The 18,110-nt window shown below is 39.9% G+C and overlaps 1 protein-coding gene across 1 annotated transcript; it reads left to right on the forward strand.

The window, feature by feature from the left end:
* Positions 1–5,864: 5,864 nt before the first annotated feature.
* lpla (lipoprotein lipase a) lies at positions 5,865–16,525 on the forward strand. Its single transcript, XM_061780732.1, has 10 exons — positions 5,865–6,093; positions 6,955–7,163; positions 7,913–8,092; positions 9,316–9,427; positions 10,158–10,400; positions 12,121–12,363; positions 12,758–12,878; positions 13,863–14,045; positions 14,953–15,060; positions 15,550–16,525. Exons 1-10 carry the CDS (start codon positions 5,991–5,993, stop codon positions 15,599–15,601), a joined length of 1,554 nt encoding a protein of 517 aa, XP_061636716.1. The 5' UTR covers positions 5,865–5,990; the 3' UTR covers positions 15,602–16,525.
* Positions 16,526–18,110: the final 1,585 nt, after the last annotated feature.

Here is an 18,110-nt window from a genome sequence, read left to right on the forward strand (position 1 = left end):
TAATAAAGTGTCCGGTGGATGGACCTTTTCCTAAATGTTACCCAAATGTTCTCACTGACGTTTTACTGCTTGTGCGCTAGGAGGCGCCCTTCACTCACGATTGAACACTTAACACGTCTCTCAGACATACGACGTTTCCATGTTACGAACGGAACACAGGATAAGAATATGTGACTAGCGCAAAGGAAGGCCCTCAGTTACTGCTGTATTTTCTGTTTTTCATTTGATTTTTGAAATTTATTTATGGCCTTGGAGTGTTTTTTGTACAAACATTAGCTGTAATTATAACTGCTATTTTATTGGTGTAGCTCAGTGATCTAGCACATTCTCCATCTGCTAATAGTGCACATGTACTGGAAAGCGGTCACTTTAAGTCAACATGACAACTAGGGTTAGGGTTAGAGGACTCCATGAGGCAGAGGACTCATGGAGTGAGAGGTGGATGACTTCCAACTTTCATAGGGTGGAAAAATGTACACAATCCATGCTGGTGCTCCATGCTGTGTGGGATCCTTTACTTCACTTCTTGCCTTTGGTGCATGTTTATTTACCTTTCAGTGTGTGTGTTCTCTTCACCAATGGGCGGCTACTGCCGTGCAAGGCACTGCCAGTCTCACTGGGACCAAATCAGCGTTGAGTGTCTTGCCCAAGGACACTTCCGACACTCGGAGCTGGGATTCGAACCAGCGGCCCTTCGGTCACTGGACGACTCGCGCTACCAACATCCGCTGTATTGATAGTTTTCTTCTTCCAATACTTGAAGCTGAGGCAACTTTTGTAAGGCAACAAGGGGTAATGGTGTGATGCCACGCCAGTGTTGCAACTGCAGGCCTCTCACAATCTAAGACTGCAGAAAGAATTGATGCAAAGTGTCATTAAAGTGTAAGCAGCCACTGTGATGCACGAAAGAGAAAAGGTCGGAACAGACACACACATCACAGTGAAGCCATTTCTGCTCACATGTTTTTGTTTGAAGTAAGTTTGTGTCAGGTACTATGATCTTGGGACCTATAAATCTTTTTCACCATCTAACTTTTTTACCGCATCAAGATATACCGGTACTCATTTAAGCCGCTGTTTTCTGGCAACTAAATGAAATGCCTAGATTGGTCTCCAGCCAATCACAGAGAACATAATCAACAAACAACCAGTTGCACTCACATTCCCAGCTTTGGACAACTTAAGAGTCTTCAGTAGAAAACCCACACAAGCTTGGGGAGAACATGCAAACTCCACACAGGAGGGCCCGAGTCGAGGTTCAAACCAAGAACCCTTCAAAAGTGAGGCAGACATGATAATCACTACCACCGCGCAGAATATCTTTATTCAAGTTTTGCCTATGCCCTCTCTGTTTTTCTATATTTGAAACTGACCAAAAGTCTGTAATTGTGATGTGGACGGAAAGCAATGATGACTTGAAATAAAGTGTCCCGCGACCCTTGTGAGGATAAGCGGCTTGGAAGATGGATGGATGGAAGGATGAAATAAAGTGCACTTTAACCCAGACACAGAAGCTGTTGAAGTCCAATAATTATGAAATCCCCTGTTGCCATTTTGTCTGCATGGCTCAAATCTAATAAACACGAACGTGAGTAGCTGAACCAGATGATAAACAGCCCAGTGAAGGCCTGGCCTTCTGCTTCTAGAACTTGCAGATAAATAAACCACTGTCATGCGAACGCACTATAACAAAATATACATTAAGGACATACACATATAAGTACTGAGACTCATTAAGCAAAGAAAGGTGACCAGTAGTGCGTTAATACTGAAGAATCTAACAGTAATAGCAGTCCACATATGTTTTGATACATTTTTATTTTACTATAACGAATAAAAAAATTTATAAGGCAGTTGTGTGTTCAAATCTGGACTTGCTCCGAGTGCCCCGACTTCCTCCCACATTCCCATGACCAGTCCAGTGCGTACACCGCCTCTCGCTCAAAGTCAGCTGGGATATGCTCCAGCTCACCCATGACCCGAATGAGGACATGCGCCACAGAGAATAGATGGCTTTATATTTTGCAACATGACTCCAGGGTGCTTTGAGGTTTTTGGGCTTGATCCTATGGAGGTTACCCGTGTAGCAATCTCCACTTAGACTCAACAAAAGAAATAGAAGCCACAATAGAACCGCTTTAGGAAATGGTTGCGATGTATGTGAGTTTAAATAAGGGTTATGGCACATATCACATCACATCACATCACATTGGTGGATGGTAGAACTTCTTTTTGGCTCCTTTGAAGGACCAGTTTCCTATGTGTACGTTGTGTGCAAGCATCAATGTGCCTATCCGCTGCCATAAGAGAGCATTCAAGTGCCAAGTTAAGAGCGCGACAAGCTCTTTGTGTCACTTCAATAAAGGAATAAAATATATGATACATGTTCTTTCTTCCCTTCCAACTGTTATGCCTACAGCCCACACTGTGTTGTGCCAAATTAGAACGTTGTTTCTTTAAGAAAGAAGTAAGCTATAAAATGCAAAAGCCTCTTACCCTGGGTTTTTTTATTTGACATAATTTACTCTCTCCAGCTGGCCTCAAGGCCTGGCTGGTGCAGGAAATTACTCCCGCAAGGTCTTCTTCTCTCTTGTTGTGTCTGAAAGATGGTGGCAATGAAAGCCGCCGACCCCCACCCCCAAGAAAACCTGTGTTGTTTGAGTTCATGTAAGACATCAAGAACACGACCTTGCACGTGTTTTGCACACTACATGTACAGTAGTATGTAGAGGGGCTATTGCTAAACTTAGCAAAAACACGTAGACATGCAGTTTAGGGTTAAAAACTGGGAACGTGACAATATTGAAAGTCTACAGAAAATGCTGAATTGTGTGGATGTGAGCCCATACTGTATACACGTGTGCTGAATTATACAGGGGGCCCCTTCGCAATGTCGCTCCCTTGGAATATTTATTCTGGGAAACCAAATCCCATAGAGTATTCCTATTCTTTCTCGAAGCAGCCATGAGGAGTCATCACAACTTCCCCATTACATGTGCATCAATGCAACGTAATATTAGTGTCTCATTTTTTGTGTGTGTTGATGATCAAGATACTGTACGGTACTTCTAATCACACTGACCTGTGTACATACTTCTTAAAGTTTTTTTTTTTTTTTAGCCCTACACACTGACTCAAATAAACTGAACTACAGTGAACCAACATCCATCCCGTTCTTAAGCGTCCTCCCACATGCTCTCCACAATGGAATGTGAAACAAATGTGGATGCACCGTTTTAGTTTTGCCAAACAGATGAACGGTCAGCAACAGGGAACGCTAAGGAATTCGTACCCCAGTCGGATATTTCTTTACTCACTGCACTGATCTGCTTATTTATCTGGGGCGAGGCCTGAGGCCCATAGCTGCGTCCTAATTCACGGGCGGCATCCTTCACCGGCTGCATCTTAGATTGCTGACAATGAAGATTTCACCGCTGAGCCCGTTTAAATCCCGTCGCTAACCAAAACAGCAGCGCCTGCCAAAACATGTTAGCCATCAAAAGGTCATAATTGTTTCTAAGAAAAAAAATTATTATATCGTCAAGAAAATTAGCCTAAAGTAATAATTTCAAACTCTTTACCATTATATGTCCGAAATGAAGCCTCGTGATTTTCAGCGTGCTCTGAAGATGCTCACGACATATTTTTTTTTTAATTAATAGGGTTTTTCTCCTGTTGTTTAATTTGCCTTTTCCATGAAAACTAATCTAACTAATGCATCGTATTGTCTTCAGAGTTCCTTTTTGTTGTTGTTGTTGTTGTTTGACAAACCGTACTTCTTTGTCACTCAAGCTGTCTTTTACCGTGAATGCCAATGGAGAGAGCCTCACCATGTTGGTCCAATACACTAGAGGGAACTGTGGGCTGAAATACCAGGATGAGGCAGCCATTTTGCATTCATACAATAGCAGACAGGAAATTAAATTGTGTTATTTCTGAAATATGAATGTATTTGTCAAAGTGTTGTGGAACTATTGCATGTCTTTACCGTTATTACAATTGTGTAAAGACAAGAGTGTAATGGGTTTACTGAGTAGTTTGGCTCATTTCTGCACTTGTATCTGCAGCTGTTTATGTCTTTAGTGTTATACAAGAAGCCTAATTCAGTTGGTCACCATTTGCTTTGTCATTAAGCGTTGCCGTTACTATGAATGCCTTAAATTCTAAATTACCAATACGTTTTTTTGAAAATCGGACTTTAAGCATGGCTGATTCAGCATGGGAGACATTTACCCTTATTAAAACAAGGCAGCTTAAAAGAGCTGCTAAATTAGATTTTTTTGTTTTTTGTTTTACAAGCGTCTTTACCGTTATTGGTCAAATTATATGAAAATGACGTAAAAACTGTACATATGTACCTACATTAGAAGGAGCTGAATACTAAATGCATGAAATCATGATGTGCAAACTGTTTAATTTTTAACGCTCTATTCAATTTATGTACTGTATGTTTTTAAAAAGTACAATAGTGTAGTTTGCTATTTTTCTTATTAAAAAAAAACAAAAACCTGAAACAACATTTTCTGTTGGTGTTTTACCGGGGAGCTGGAACGGATTAATTGCATTTCAACACATTTCAAAGGGGAAAGATAAATTGAGATACAAATATTTTTAGTCACGAGCGTAGTCACTGGTCGCACCCTGAGCTGGTCGAGATTCGAAACCAAACTCAGAACTGTGCGGCAAGCTGTGCTTCCCTCTATTCCACCGTGCTGCAGCCGCAAAACATTCAGCCGTAGATCTTCATCATTCAAAATAATAAACAAATGCTTGACTGTTGCAAAAAAACAAAAAAAAAAAAACATGGTCAACCCATCCTTTGCAGCACTGCATGAAGTGACATTCGAGAACATACACTAATATTATTATGAGCAAAGTACAGACTATGGGATGGATGAGAGTTCCCACAATGACGTTTGGGAATGGAATTCATCATAAAACTCCGACACATGGTCTCGGTCAAGCATATCGTCCTATCCTACACGCGTATTTGGTGTTTATCACCTTTTACCACGTCCGCGCATTGTGCTAACATACTTTACATCTGACATGATGTAAGACACGAATGTGCTTTTCCTTTTTCTTCCCTCTGAGCATCTGTGTTGTGTTGTTGTTACCGCTGCACCGTTACGGTTTTAACACCAGAGGTCCCTGCTGCCTTTATTAATCAACATGATCAAAAATGTTCTATCAAAACTGGTAAAGGCCATTTTGTAGGGAAAAAGCTTTCTAGGGGTTAAAAAACAAACAAACAAACAAAAAAACGGAATACATAAAAATATCTGCATAAAAATGTGAATTTCCCACATTATTAAACACATAGCTCATTTAAAAAACTGATACACAAATATGATGTTTATTTGATTCACAAGTGTATATCAATAAATAAGAATATTGTTTCAGTAGTTACACCTACAGTATATCATATATTGAAACATTTGAATAATTTTCTTTTTTTTTGTAGTTTTGATGATAATAGCACATACAGCTAAAAAGCACCCCAAATGAAATTCATTAATCTCAAATTTTTAAATTTTTTTTTTAACTTAAGTTATTTTGAATGTGGACATTTTGTAGGAATTGGTCTTCTGAAAAGTATTTTCCAATTTTTGAAGATGACTTTTTGAAATTAACTCCTTACATTTTTTTTTTGTATATACAGTATTTTATGCATATATTTGATATGATTTTTAAAGAAAGAAAGAAAACACATTTGATTTCAGTCAGTGAGCTCTGCAGGCGGTCCGAAGTTAGTGACTGGTCAACACCTCCTTGGTGATTGGACCCTTGGGGAAACCCCGCCCTCGAAACCGTCACCCAATCACCTTGTAATATGCAAATGAGCTCTTCTTAAAGATAACTTTGGAGCGTCAACCGTGACAGACGGTAACGAAACTTAGGACGCCACGACTTTTCTTTCTATTTTGAAAGTCGGATATCAAGCCTCCAACACTACTTCGGACACCTCACAGGGCCAACGTTTTAATAATATGGGAAAAGAAAACATACCTTTTTTCACCGCTTGGATACTTTTGGGAAAAATCTTTGCCACTTTTTGTTCGGACCCTGAACTCACCACCAACGCCGTGTTTGGTAAGAGCGACATAATCAATACTTTGAATTCCCCATTTCCTCCACATAATGAAATATTATAACTATGTCATAAATTCCATCTCCGATCTGCTGCTTAATTGGTTGATGAACTTAATGCGGTTGTTTGAACGGGAATCACCTCACTAAACGCTTGAAGAGTAGACGCCTGCAGGTCTGCAAAGCATCTTACACATTCACCTCCGTGTGTGCATAAAGTAAAGCCTGCCTCCGGAGCCTTTGAGATAATAATAATGATAAAGAAGAATATCCACACAGACACTCATTTAACATAATTATTGCGTTGACAGACTGGGATTACGTGAAACCTGTTATGTATACACGCATAGGTTTTTAGTCATAACTAAATTTCACTTTAAAAAAAAAAAAAGAATTAAGAATGCTTTTCTTGGTTGAAGGCAAGTTAGAAAGATGACTGGATCTAGTTTATTTTCACTTTCTTCAAATTTGAAATTATAATTTAGTGATACTACTAATAGTTCGTAATTTACGACCCCTTTATTTCCCCTTACACTAATTTAAAGCTTTTTCCTGTGGTAGATGTGCTTTAAATGCAAAAGAGGGCGACATAGTCTTTGTTTTACGCACCTTCAGTGCCAGCAGAGATAAATACAGTATTAAAAAAAAAAAAAAGTAGATTCCCAACGAGGACGTATTTAATTGGAATTGATGGTTTTGTTGTGTTTTGCAAAAATAAAACAAAAGAAAAATTTGTCGTAAAAACATAAAAAAAAAAAAAAAAAAAAAAAAGGATTAGATTTTACTATGTGTGCAGTGTGCAGGACTTTTGTGCCCCAATGACCTCTCATGGTCGTGTATGTGTGTGGGTGTGCGTTGCAACAGTGAACAGCAGTGTCACCCCCACGTCCCCGCCCGCCACCACCACCGAGTGGCTCACCGACTACACAGACATCGAGTCCAAGTTCTCCCTGCGCACGGTCGACGTTCCCGATGACGACATGTGCTACATTGTGGCCGGGAGGCCCGACACTATCCAGGAGTGCGAGTTCAATGCGCAGACGCAGACGTTTGTCATCATCCACGGCTGGACGGTATGTGCCTAAAAACCTATAAACACATGACCTCTTGACCCCAACATGTGGAATGAGGGCTATTCGGAATGCCGACTGACTGGATGGATTGCTGTTTGGTGGGGTTTGTTAGGAAATACATCCATTTTCTATAGCGCTTGACCTCATTGGGGTCACAGGTGAGTTGGAGCAGGCTTTGAGCGTGAGACGAGTTACACCCTGCACTGGTTGCCAACCAACTGCAGATCCAAAAAGCTACTGCACATGCCCCCACTGTAGCACAGATATTAAAGTGAACATTTAGAGCAACTCAGGTCCTCTAATGGCCCAGAACATTAAAAACACCTAAACACAATGACCACGCTCACGCAGGAGCTGCTGTCAGCCACAGCCCAGACACGCCCAGACACTCACACACAGACCCACCAACGTCACATGCCACCCCATCAGGGCAGGCCCCTGTCTCTTAAAAAAGATATATTTACAGTATTTTCTATACCTTTTATGCTTGGATTTGTGTTAAAATATGTTTACAATGTGTTTTGAAAGTGTGTTTAACTATGTTTTTATATGTTTAAAGTGTTAAAAGCGTGTGGGAGGGTATATATTGCATTATCTGGGCTCTCCATATTGCAGATTTGTATGTATTGCCGGTGGTTCTGGAACATACCCCAGCATGAATTAAACAGAGGTTCACTGTAGATCCAAATTCCAAGTGATTCCATTCGATAATGCTGCTGACCTCACTAGTGTGTGTTGGTACTGCATAGGTAACGGGCATGTTTGAGAGCTGGGTGCCCAAGCTGGTGTCGGCCTTGTACGAGCGCGTGCCCAGCGCCAACGTGATCGTGGTGGATTGGCTGACGCGCGCCAACCGGCACTACCCGACCTCCGCGGCCTACACCAAGCTGGTGGGCCGAGACGTGGCCAAGTTTGTCACCTGGATACAAGTGAGTGCAGCAGCGTAATTAATTGTGGATGTACATAAAATCATCAACCTTGTAGTTTTTTTTTTTTTTTTTTTCCATCAGGAACATTTGGTTGAGTGAGATGGAAAAAAAAACTCAGAACTGTGCGGCAAGCTGTGCTTCCCTCTATTCCACCGTGCTACAGCCGCAAAACATTTAGCCATAGATCTACATAATTCAAAATAATAAACACATGCTCGACTGTTGCAAAAAAACATTGTTTAACGCTGTATTCGTCCATAAAAACAGAAAATAAATGGCTCGAGTAAAAGCAGAACAAAACATTGTTTAACGCTGTATTCGTATTCCTTTATTTGATATTTAGCAGGCTACTTCCTTGTCATAAAGGAAAGGGGGGTTCCATTTTGATTCAAAAAAAGAAAATTAGTAGATTTGGAGTGTCGTATTTGTGCTTGTTTGTATGTTAGCAGGCTACCTAATGGATCAGAGACAACAATGTCAAAGAAAAGAAGTGTACCATTTTGATTCTCGGGTGGGGGTAAACGCGACTTAAGCGGCACAACTGAAAGCAAAATTCTCAACAAAAGAAAGTGAAGAGATCGTTTATGCGTTTAGTTTCCAACAATTCAAATAAAAGTGAAAAGAACTAGAGTGTTGTAATTTTTTTTATTAAGCATATGTTACACCGCTCCAAAACGTACATTTTGTCTAATCTTTAACTTAAGTAAACAAATGGTGATCAAAACAACACATTACCTTTTGAACTGTGTGTTGGACGTAAATGGTCTTGTAATGTTCGCCAATATTTGGTCTAGTGTTGACATTCCAAGTATTTTTATGCATGTGACCAATTAGTTGATGATGATATTGCATTTTAAAATGTTTTTCCCACTGCTTGTCATTTCCTATAAATACTTTATACAAGCCTCCTTTACAATAATCAGTTTTTAGATAAGCACTACATATGCTTTCAAAAATACTCTAGCAGTAACTTGTTTGAAATTGTTTGCCTCACTTTTACTTGACTTCCTAGTCGAAGCTTGTATTTTTGTTGTTGTATTTTTTTAAACAGACCGCTCAATTCCTCTAATCCGCGATTACATTCCAAATGACGGTGAGGCTTTCAAACAAAAGCAGCCGCAGAGGCTTTCGGATCTTGTGCCGCCAGTTATTAGTTGTGTATATTAAGTGTAAGGCAGTCAGCATGATTGTTGTTGTTGTTGTTGTTGTTGTGACCCGTTCAGAAAGAGCTGCAGCTGCCCTGGGATAGGATCCACCTGCTGGGTTACAGTCTCGGGGCGCACGTGGCCGGGATCGCCGGAGACCTCACCGACCACAAGATCAGCAGGATCACAGGTGAACTGAACTGAACTGAACTAAGATTAAAGCTAAACTTCTAGCATCAGTTAAGTATACTCGACGGCACAGTATAAGGTACAGCGTAACATTAATTAATAATGATTTAATACAAATAAATTGCATATAAGTTAAATACAAATTGGACCTGAATGTTCGAAAAACAAACAGTCCTAAAAGATGAAATGCAAATGTATTGCACTTTATAGTGAAAAACAATTGAACAGCAATTAACAAATGTACCGAACAGGATTAATAAAAGGTTTAAGCTATTGGAAAATTAGCTTAAATTCGAACATTTAATTCAGTGATTCTTGGTTTACCACTAGAGGGAGCCCATGTACCACACGTTTAGAGTCACTGCTTTCAGCGATTGTTGTTTGTAATGTTACGATGCGATGTTACACGTCACCCCAACAGGCCCCACCTCTTAAAGGCACATAGCTAACATACAGATACTACAATACGTAGTTTTTTTTTCTATACTTATGATTGAATTTGAGTTCAAATACATTTACAATGTGTTTAAAAAGTGTTTTAGGCACACAATCTGATGAGATCAAATATAAAAAAGTACCTTAACAGCGATAATGCTTGATTTTGAAGTATTACGTACACCAGTGTTTCCCAAACATTATTCATGCACTTCAGTGGCTCTCCAGAGTAGCAAAGAGGTCAAAGTTATTGTCAGTGTATATAATGCCGTAACATGACAATCTGCACATTGCAGGACTGGATCCCGCCGGTCCGACCTTCGAGCACGCGGACGACCAGAACACGTTGTCCAGGGACGACGCCCAGTTCGTGGACGTCCTGCACACCAACACCCGAGGCTCACCGGGGCGCAGCATCGGCATCCAGAAGGCCGTGGGCCACATCGACATCTACCCCAACGGGGGCACCTTCCAGCCGGGCTGCGACATCCAGAACACCCTCAGGGGGATTGCACTTGAAGGCATCAAAGGCCTACAAAGTATGTACTCTCACCACTCGTGTACTTCGGTTTTGGATTAAGACCATAAGCTCCTTTTCATTTTAACTCCTAATGCACATTATTTACATCCTTTATATAATATACATAGTTCCAGCTGTAAAAACAATGAGACACCTCTCAGATGGTCTTCCAATAAAAACAATGGGGAGACGCGGGTATACATTTTATCAAACTGACATTTTGGCTCCTCACAAGCAGTCGCACAATTGAGATATGTTTGCCCTCTGGTCTCTCAACATAAAGAATTAGGGTAGAGCACACAAGCACGCTCTGGCTCATGCCGAGATGAAAGCCTTTTTTGATGATTTGCTGCTTCACTCCCTTTACTGTATGAACTGAGCACAGCAGAAAGTGACTGATATCTTCCAGAGGTAAACTGTTCTCATGGGTGTTTAGTAGGGTTTTATACAAAAAGTCCAGTCGAAATCGGACAGAATTTCGGAGTCATGCGAAAAAGCCTTTTTTTTATTTTTATTTTTTTTTGTTACCCCCACCAAGCTTAAAGAACCAGAATGGAGGTTATGTTTTTGCTTGTGTCATGTACACTATAGTCTGTAGAAGGCCAGTTGATTTTTGTGTGGACCTGGATAGCAGGTGATTTCCTGCAATTTGTTACGGAATACGGTGAACAAGTTCCTCGAAGTTGTTCGGCAGGTTTAACCACTTTCGAAAACACATTACCGCCAACTAGAGGAGTGGAGCGGGATATTCTCCACCACAACACTTTACAAAATTACGACCCTGAAAGTCTGTTATTTTTTGCTTGTTTGCATTTTTTCCCTCTGAAACAAACAAACAAACAAACAACAAATATTTCATAACAGCAAAACAAGCTCAAATCTTGTTTCTCTTATGCACGTTGTGGCCCTAGCTGCTAAACTAGGAGCTAGGGCCAAGGCGTGGAGGGCTGTCCTCTCTGGAATGCTCTTGTTAATGAATGTTATGAAAAAAAAATGCCTGAACCCCATTACTATTTGAAATGTATCCCCCCCCCCCCAAAAAAAACCCTACACTGTAAATCGGGATAGGGTCTATGGAGCCCTGCCATGAATAAAGAAAAAGATGTAAGTAATTGACACCCCTACATTAAAAAAAAAATAAAATTGTCTATAATAAAAAATACTACATACTGTTAATATTCCACAAAGATGATCCTAAAACAGTTTAATATACTTTCACACTTATCCAGCTACATTAGCCTTAATAATAACCAACGATTTGATTTTGAAAAATTGCACTGGAAATGCATTCCCCAACATAGAAAGATCTTAGTCTCTCAGTCAAGATGTATCACGTCAATGTTCAATTCATTTCCTTAAAGTAGTGTCATGTTAGCCATCTTTGTGGAATGTGCTGCTGGAGGACTGTAGTCCATTTTGAACCTTATTTGTCACTGTCTAATAAAAAGAATGATTTTTTTTTGGTATTTTCTCTTAATCTAAAACAGGGAGTAATTTTTTGTTGTTCTTTTTGGAATAAAACAATAATCTCTTAATATTTTGACATACTGTACCTTGTACATGCCTTTCATTGGATAGTAAGGATATGGTGATTTTTGTGTAATTTCTTACTAAATAATAATAAAAAAAAATCAGCAAATCAGTAAATAAAAGATTAGATCATCTCTATATCTTGGCGCCATTTCTAAAAACATTCTCTACTGTATGTGTGTGTGTGTGTGTGTGTGTGACATTTATAGACATGGACCAACTGGTGAAATGCTCCCACGAGCGCTCCATCCACCTGTTCATCGACTCGCTGCGCAACACGCAGCAGCAGAGCATGTCCTTCCGCTGCAACTCGCGTGAGGCTTTCAACAAGGGCCTGTGCCTAAGCTGCCGCAAGAACCGCTGCAACAAGATCGGCTACAACATCAACAAGGTCCGCGTGACGCGCAGTGCCAAGATGTACCTCAAGACTCGGGAAATGATGCCCTACAAAGGTAAACGTCATCATCATTATATTATTTTTTTTTTTTGCATGGAATTGGTCCACATTACGTACATCTAATAGCGGTACAAGCACTGCAGCAAGCTGGAAGTGTTCAAAAAGTCACATTAAACATTTAAAGGCTGGAAAGGCGACACCTCTGCATGCAAAAAGTTTATTTCAGTATTGTCCGCAATGTCAGGTAGGAAACTGCGTTGAAATTGAACATGTTCACATCCAACGTTTAACAGAAAATCCACTTTCTTACATGAAGCTACAGAAAGTCGCATTAAAGCTACTGTCATTTTAAATTACATGCTAGATAAATATGTATTAGAGGTGCAAGGACTAAAATATGCAAACTTAAACACTTCTTACTGTAATGTATAATGTCCGTGTCGTTTTAGTTTTCCACTACCAAGTGAAGATACATCTGTTCAGCAAGAAAAGCCTGACTTTCAATGAGCAGCCCGTGAAAATTTCCCTGTATGGAACCCACGGAGAGAAGGAAGACATCCCCTTTGTCCTGTACGTATGTTATGCTTGAATATATACAATTCTGACACACATAACTTTAATAAGACTGTGGTTGTTGTGAATTAGTAGTAGTAGTAGTAGTAGTAGTAGTAGTAGTCGTAGTCGTAACATTATACAGAGAGGTTTTTCTCGTATTTCGGTTCCCTTATTTAGCTTTAAAAAACAAGAATTGATGGAAATATAAATTGGACAGTAGAGGATTAATAATACCAACTTTTAATTTAAATATTTATGTAATTGCTACATATTTACAGCAGCAGTGTGCGTGGCAACTGTATATGAATGGCAAATACTATATATGCAGATGTGAATGTAATACTGTACATGAATAAGTATAATGTAAGTACAAAAGTGAATGTGAACAGTAAGAATAGTCAACAGCATTGCATGTAGCAAAACATATATACGTACATGTATCAATACTGTTAATAGTCAAACTGTATGCGAATACATACAAAAGTGAATTAACAACAGCAAGACCATTCAGCGCCATTGCATATGACGACAATACATGGATCAACAATACACTGCAAAAACTGGGCTTAACATAAATGAGAAAAAAAAGTCATAAAATGAGTAATATGTATTTTATTTCTTAAAACAAGTGAAGTTAGACAGCCTCAAAACCACTTAAAAGTTGTTTTAAAACATGCATTTATGCTACCCAGACCTATAGGAGGATACAGTATGTATATATATTTTATATTATATGTATATATACTGTATACTGTATCTAAATTAGATTTCCATGATGGTAGTACATGATGTATTTTAGTACTATGTGAATGCTTTCGGCAGGTGTACCTAATAAAGTGTCAATCAGTAGTTAAAAAAAAAAAACAGTGCTTTTTGACGTTCAGACTGGCAGTCAGGGTGACTCTAAATGAAGACGGCAGGCCAGCCGCTGTATGTGTCGCACCCGCTCACGCACACCCGGCTATAACGTGACATTTGAGCGGCTCACCTCTCCCGCAGCCCCGTCATGAACGGCAACAGCACGCTGTCCTTCCTCCTCACCACCGACGTGGACATCGGGGACCTGATGATCGTCAAGCTGCGCTGGGAGAAGGACGCCATCATCAGCTTGTCGGACTTGTGGGGCACCAGCAAGTTCTACGTCCGGAAACTGCGCGTCAAGTCGGGGGAGACCCAGTCCAAGTAAGTCTCTTTTCTCCAGTGTTTCCCAACCTGTATTGAGCCAAGGCACATATTTTACACACACCACAAAGCAAAAAAATGTCAAATAAAATATATACAGTAGTACCTTGACAGTTCTGTGTTGCCGATGCACTTTCAGCCATTTATGGAATGGGACAGAAAGTGAAAGCAAAATGAAAACACTCGCAAGGAGCATGGAGGAACACAAGCTAACTACGTGACTAGAACAGATAAATGACATTTCAATTCAGGAAACACAAAAAAGTCTCAAGGGAGCATGCCTGAAATTGAACAGGAAGTCAGCCATTTTGATATGGCTGATACTTTGGCAAGCTATTAGTATGGAATTTGCCCAAACGAGCCAGATCAGAAACGGGTATCCTAGATCAGTGCTTCCTAACCTTTTCTTGAGCCAAGGCACTTTTTTCTTTTTTGTCAGAAAAACACCACCAAACCAAAAGTATACATATTGAAAAAATGATAATCTCATCTCAATCTCCTCACAAATGTACTTACTCAGTGGGAAATTTCTGTTGTGCAGATGACAACGTGGTTAATTGTACCTTGCGCCGTCTAGTGGAAGAGAATTTCATTGTTCTGCATGTCACTATACATCGCTGGCTCAGAGAGAAGAACAAAGATGCATTTGTACAACTAGTGAATAAATAATACCTTTCAGAACAATTAAGGGGAAATGGCAAATTTCCCACAGAACACCTGATGAGTCAATGGTTGGGAATCACTATCTCCGACAGATGGGTGACGCTAAATTGCCACGCTTTTTTGCCCACGCCATGTAATGCAGAAGTAGCATGAGATTAGACTTATTAGGTATGAACATGGGGGCGTGAGGGTCCATTCATCGCTGCTTGCAGATGTATTGTGTTTATTATTATTAATAATACAGGGTGATCTTCAGTGCAAAGGAAGCAGAGTTCACTGACCTGGTCAGAGGAGGAGAAGCTGCAGTTTTTGTCAAGTCCAAAGAAGACAACATGAGTCGTAAAGAGAAATTGTAAGTTCAAGAGTAGACGCAAAATGTTGCAAAAAATGTGTACGGTCTGAACTAGAATATCAAAACAAAATCTATTCATTCGTTCAGTTTCTTTAGCACTTGTCTTCACGTTCGTGGGTATGCTGGAGTCTAGCCCAGTTGATTGCCAGCCAATCACAGGGCACATATGGACAAACAATAATTGAAATAATAACAACAATTTAGAGCCTTCAATTAACCTAACAAGCATGTTTTTGGAATGTCATATGTTCAGTTTCCCATAGCTTACGTCATGTATTTCTTCAGACAGTAAATTAGTTGGAACCGACTCGAGAATCAGTTGCGCACAACTGAAAAAATTCTTAACGTCCATCGAATAGATTGCTATGCCCAACCCTAATCCGAAGTAAGAAAATGTCGATACTATAGTTATTCTTTGGCGCGCGTTTTCGAAATGCGGATGCATTTGCAGTTTTCCATCTTGAACACGTCTTCCTGTCCGTTCTGCAGGATGCACAAGTTGAAGACGCAGGGCAGTCTGTTTGGTCAGAATGATGCTTGAACATGCAGAGGAACACATACACCCCTCCAAGCACCCCCGTTGTCATCATGATCATTATAATCATCATCTTCAAAGGAGGACAAAGCAGTGCACGGTCTAGAGTCTAGACCTTGGAAAAAAATGTTACACAAGTGATGATGTTCTCACATTTTACATTTGTACACGTCTTTGCAATCAATTGTCTATGCTTATGTTCGTTTGTACACACTTATTGTGCCTATATGAACTATGGATTTTTGCTTATATGGATGATTCAGGGTGACAGGCATAAATTTAGGCAAATGTTTGTCTTCCAAATGCAAAAAGATGATAATTTTTGTCCCTTTGCCTAACTACTAACCGCCAGCAATCGACAGGGACCAAAAAATTGTTGACTATCTCCTGAATCACATTGGTCTTGTAAATACCATTTTAAGAAAAATCAGTGTTTTATTTTTGGATTTCTGAATTGCGGTCATTTGATTCGATTGCCTTTTGGTTCTTGTATCACAGGTCACTTTAAAACGCTTTCCCTGCAGACATTTTTTTAAAAAGAAGAACTATGCCCAGTTTGAGATTTCAGCCTTACTTTCAAACGCCACACAAGTTACAAGATTGCTGGAAATAAAAATACACACGCAATCCGCTGCAGTTTGCAACAGGCCTTCCTACCACATAGCCACAATACATCTCAAGAATACGCCGTGTTGTATTTATTGAATGTACATTTATATATTTGTATATTAAGCTGTAATATAAATTGTCATGCTTTCATTGGCTGTATTTTTATAAAAAGCTGTTTTGTGATTATTCTTCAATGTGCTAACTGTTTGAATGAAGGATTCAATGGGTCATCATGCCTGCTGTTGAGCACATTTATCAACTGATTTGCAGTGCACTGTATTACGAAAAAGCCCGAGGTGGTTTAATAAAGATAGAAAATGACGGATTCTGACTGTTCAACTTGGTTTTAGTGGACATTTATAGAAAATAGCTATAACAATCAGCCATTTTTTCCTGATCAGCTGATGTCATGCTTAAGTGCCAAATGGAAACAAAACACACAAAAATTAAACTATGAATATCTAAGAAACCATCTTCACCTAATTTGCACATACAATGGATATAAAAAGTCTACACACCCATGTTCAAATATGGGATTTTTGTGATCTAAAATATCAGCACGAGATAAATCATTTCAAAACGTTTTCCACCATTAATGTGACCTATAACGTGTGTGACACTGATTAACCACAAATAAAGTTCTGATGTTCTAGTAGGCTTTTCCTGACATTTGACGGCTGTTGAACTCAAATATCCACGTTAACATGGAGGGCTGGCAGTGAATGAATTAACAATTAACCAAGTTTGACCTTTTTGGTCATAATTCCAAAAGGTATGTTTGGCGTCAACACAACACCAAAAGAACACCTTACCTACAGTAAAACATGGCGGTGGCAGCATCATGCTTTGGGTCTGTTTTTCTTCAGATGGAACTCAGGTCGTACTCAAGGCGGAGGGAATTATGAACCGTTCCAAACGTAAGTCAGTGTTTGCACAAAACCTTCAGGCTCGAAAGCAAAAAGCATGTCAGGAAAAGCCTACTAAAATAGCTGAACTTTAAATGGTGTTATCAGAGGTGCTTTAAATGGGGACAGTTTTGTGCTAATTCCCATTTAACATGAGTTTGAATGTGATTGGTTAAATCTGACCCCGGCCACCTCAGCAATTATTAGAGTGTGTGCAAGTCAAGTTATTTCTATAGCCCTTAATCAGAAAAGAGACTCAAAGGGCTTATTGGCAGGTGCCATCTAAAAAAAAAAAAATGTTGTTAAAACTGATCTTTCACTGGTCATTTGTCCTTTACACATTACAAAGGAACACAACAGTTTGTACAGAGCAAATATTAACAAATAATAATAATAAGAATTATGACACTATAAGACATTGTCAATTATACAGTATGTCGTAATTCCTTGGTGGCCTGTAAGTGCATTTTCAGTTTATTACAGGTCAGCCAACACATTCGGAGTGTTTTAAGATCACAGCTGGCTGTTCTCACCGAGACAACTTGAAAGAGTCAAAACACATTACGCACCCTGCACAATTCAAACAACACAAAGGGTTAGCTAGATTGGATTAATTGAATGTTGCAATAAACATCCATCCATCCATTTTCTGAGCCGCCTATCCTCACAAGGCGTGCTGGAGCCTATCCCAGCTATCATCGGGCAGGAGGCGGGGTACACCCTGAACTGGTTGCCAGCCAATCGCAGGGCACATATAAATAAACAGCCATTCACACTCACATTCACACCTATGGGAAATTTAGAGTCTTCAATTAACCTAACGTGCACGTTTTTTTGGGGGGGGGATGTGGGAGGAAACCAGGGTGCCCGGAGAAAACCCACGCAGGCACGGGGAGAACATGCAAACTCCACACAGGCGGGACCGGGGATTGAACCCCGGTCCTCAGAACTCTGAAGCAGACGCTCTAACCAGTCCTTCACCGTTCCGCCGTAATAAACAT

This window comes from Phyllopteryx taeniolatus, chromosome 7, assembly GCF_024500385.1.
Source record: "Phyllopteryx taeniolatus isolate TA_2022b chromosome 7, UOR_Ptae_1.2, whole genome shotgun sequence".
NCBI classification, from domain to species: Eukaryota; Metazoa; Chordata; class Actinopteri; order Syngnathiformes; family Syngnathidae; genus Phyllopteryx; species Phyllopteryx taeniolatus.

What these genes read in the sequence shown, in the direction of transcription:
- lpla (XM_061780732.1), top strand. Translation starts at nt 5,991, where the DNA reads ATGGGAAAAGAAAACATACCTTTTTTCACCGCTTGGATACTTTTGGGA. An exon ending in AGTTTGTCACCTGGATACAA is followed by an intron (nt 8,093 to 9,315) that starts GTGAGTGCAGCA and finishes TGACCCGTTCAG; the next exon opens with AAAGAGCTGCAGCTGCCCTG. An exon ending in CAAGATCAGCAGGATCACAG is followed by an intron (nt 9,428 to 10,157) that starts GTGAACTGAACT and finishes TGCACATTGCAG; the next exon opens with GACTGGATCCCGCCGGTCCG.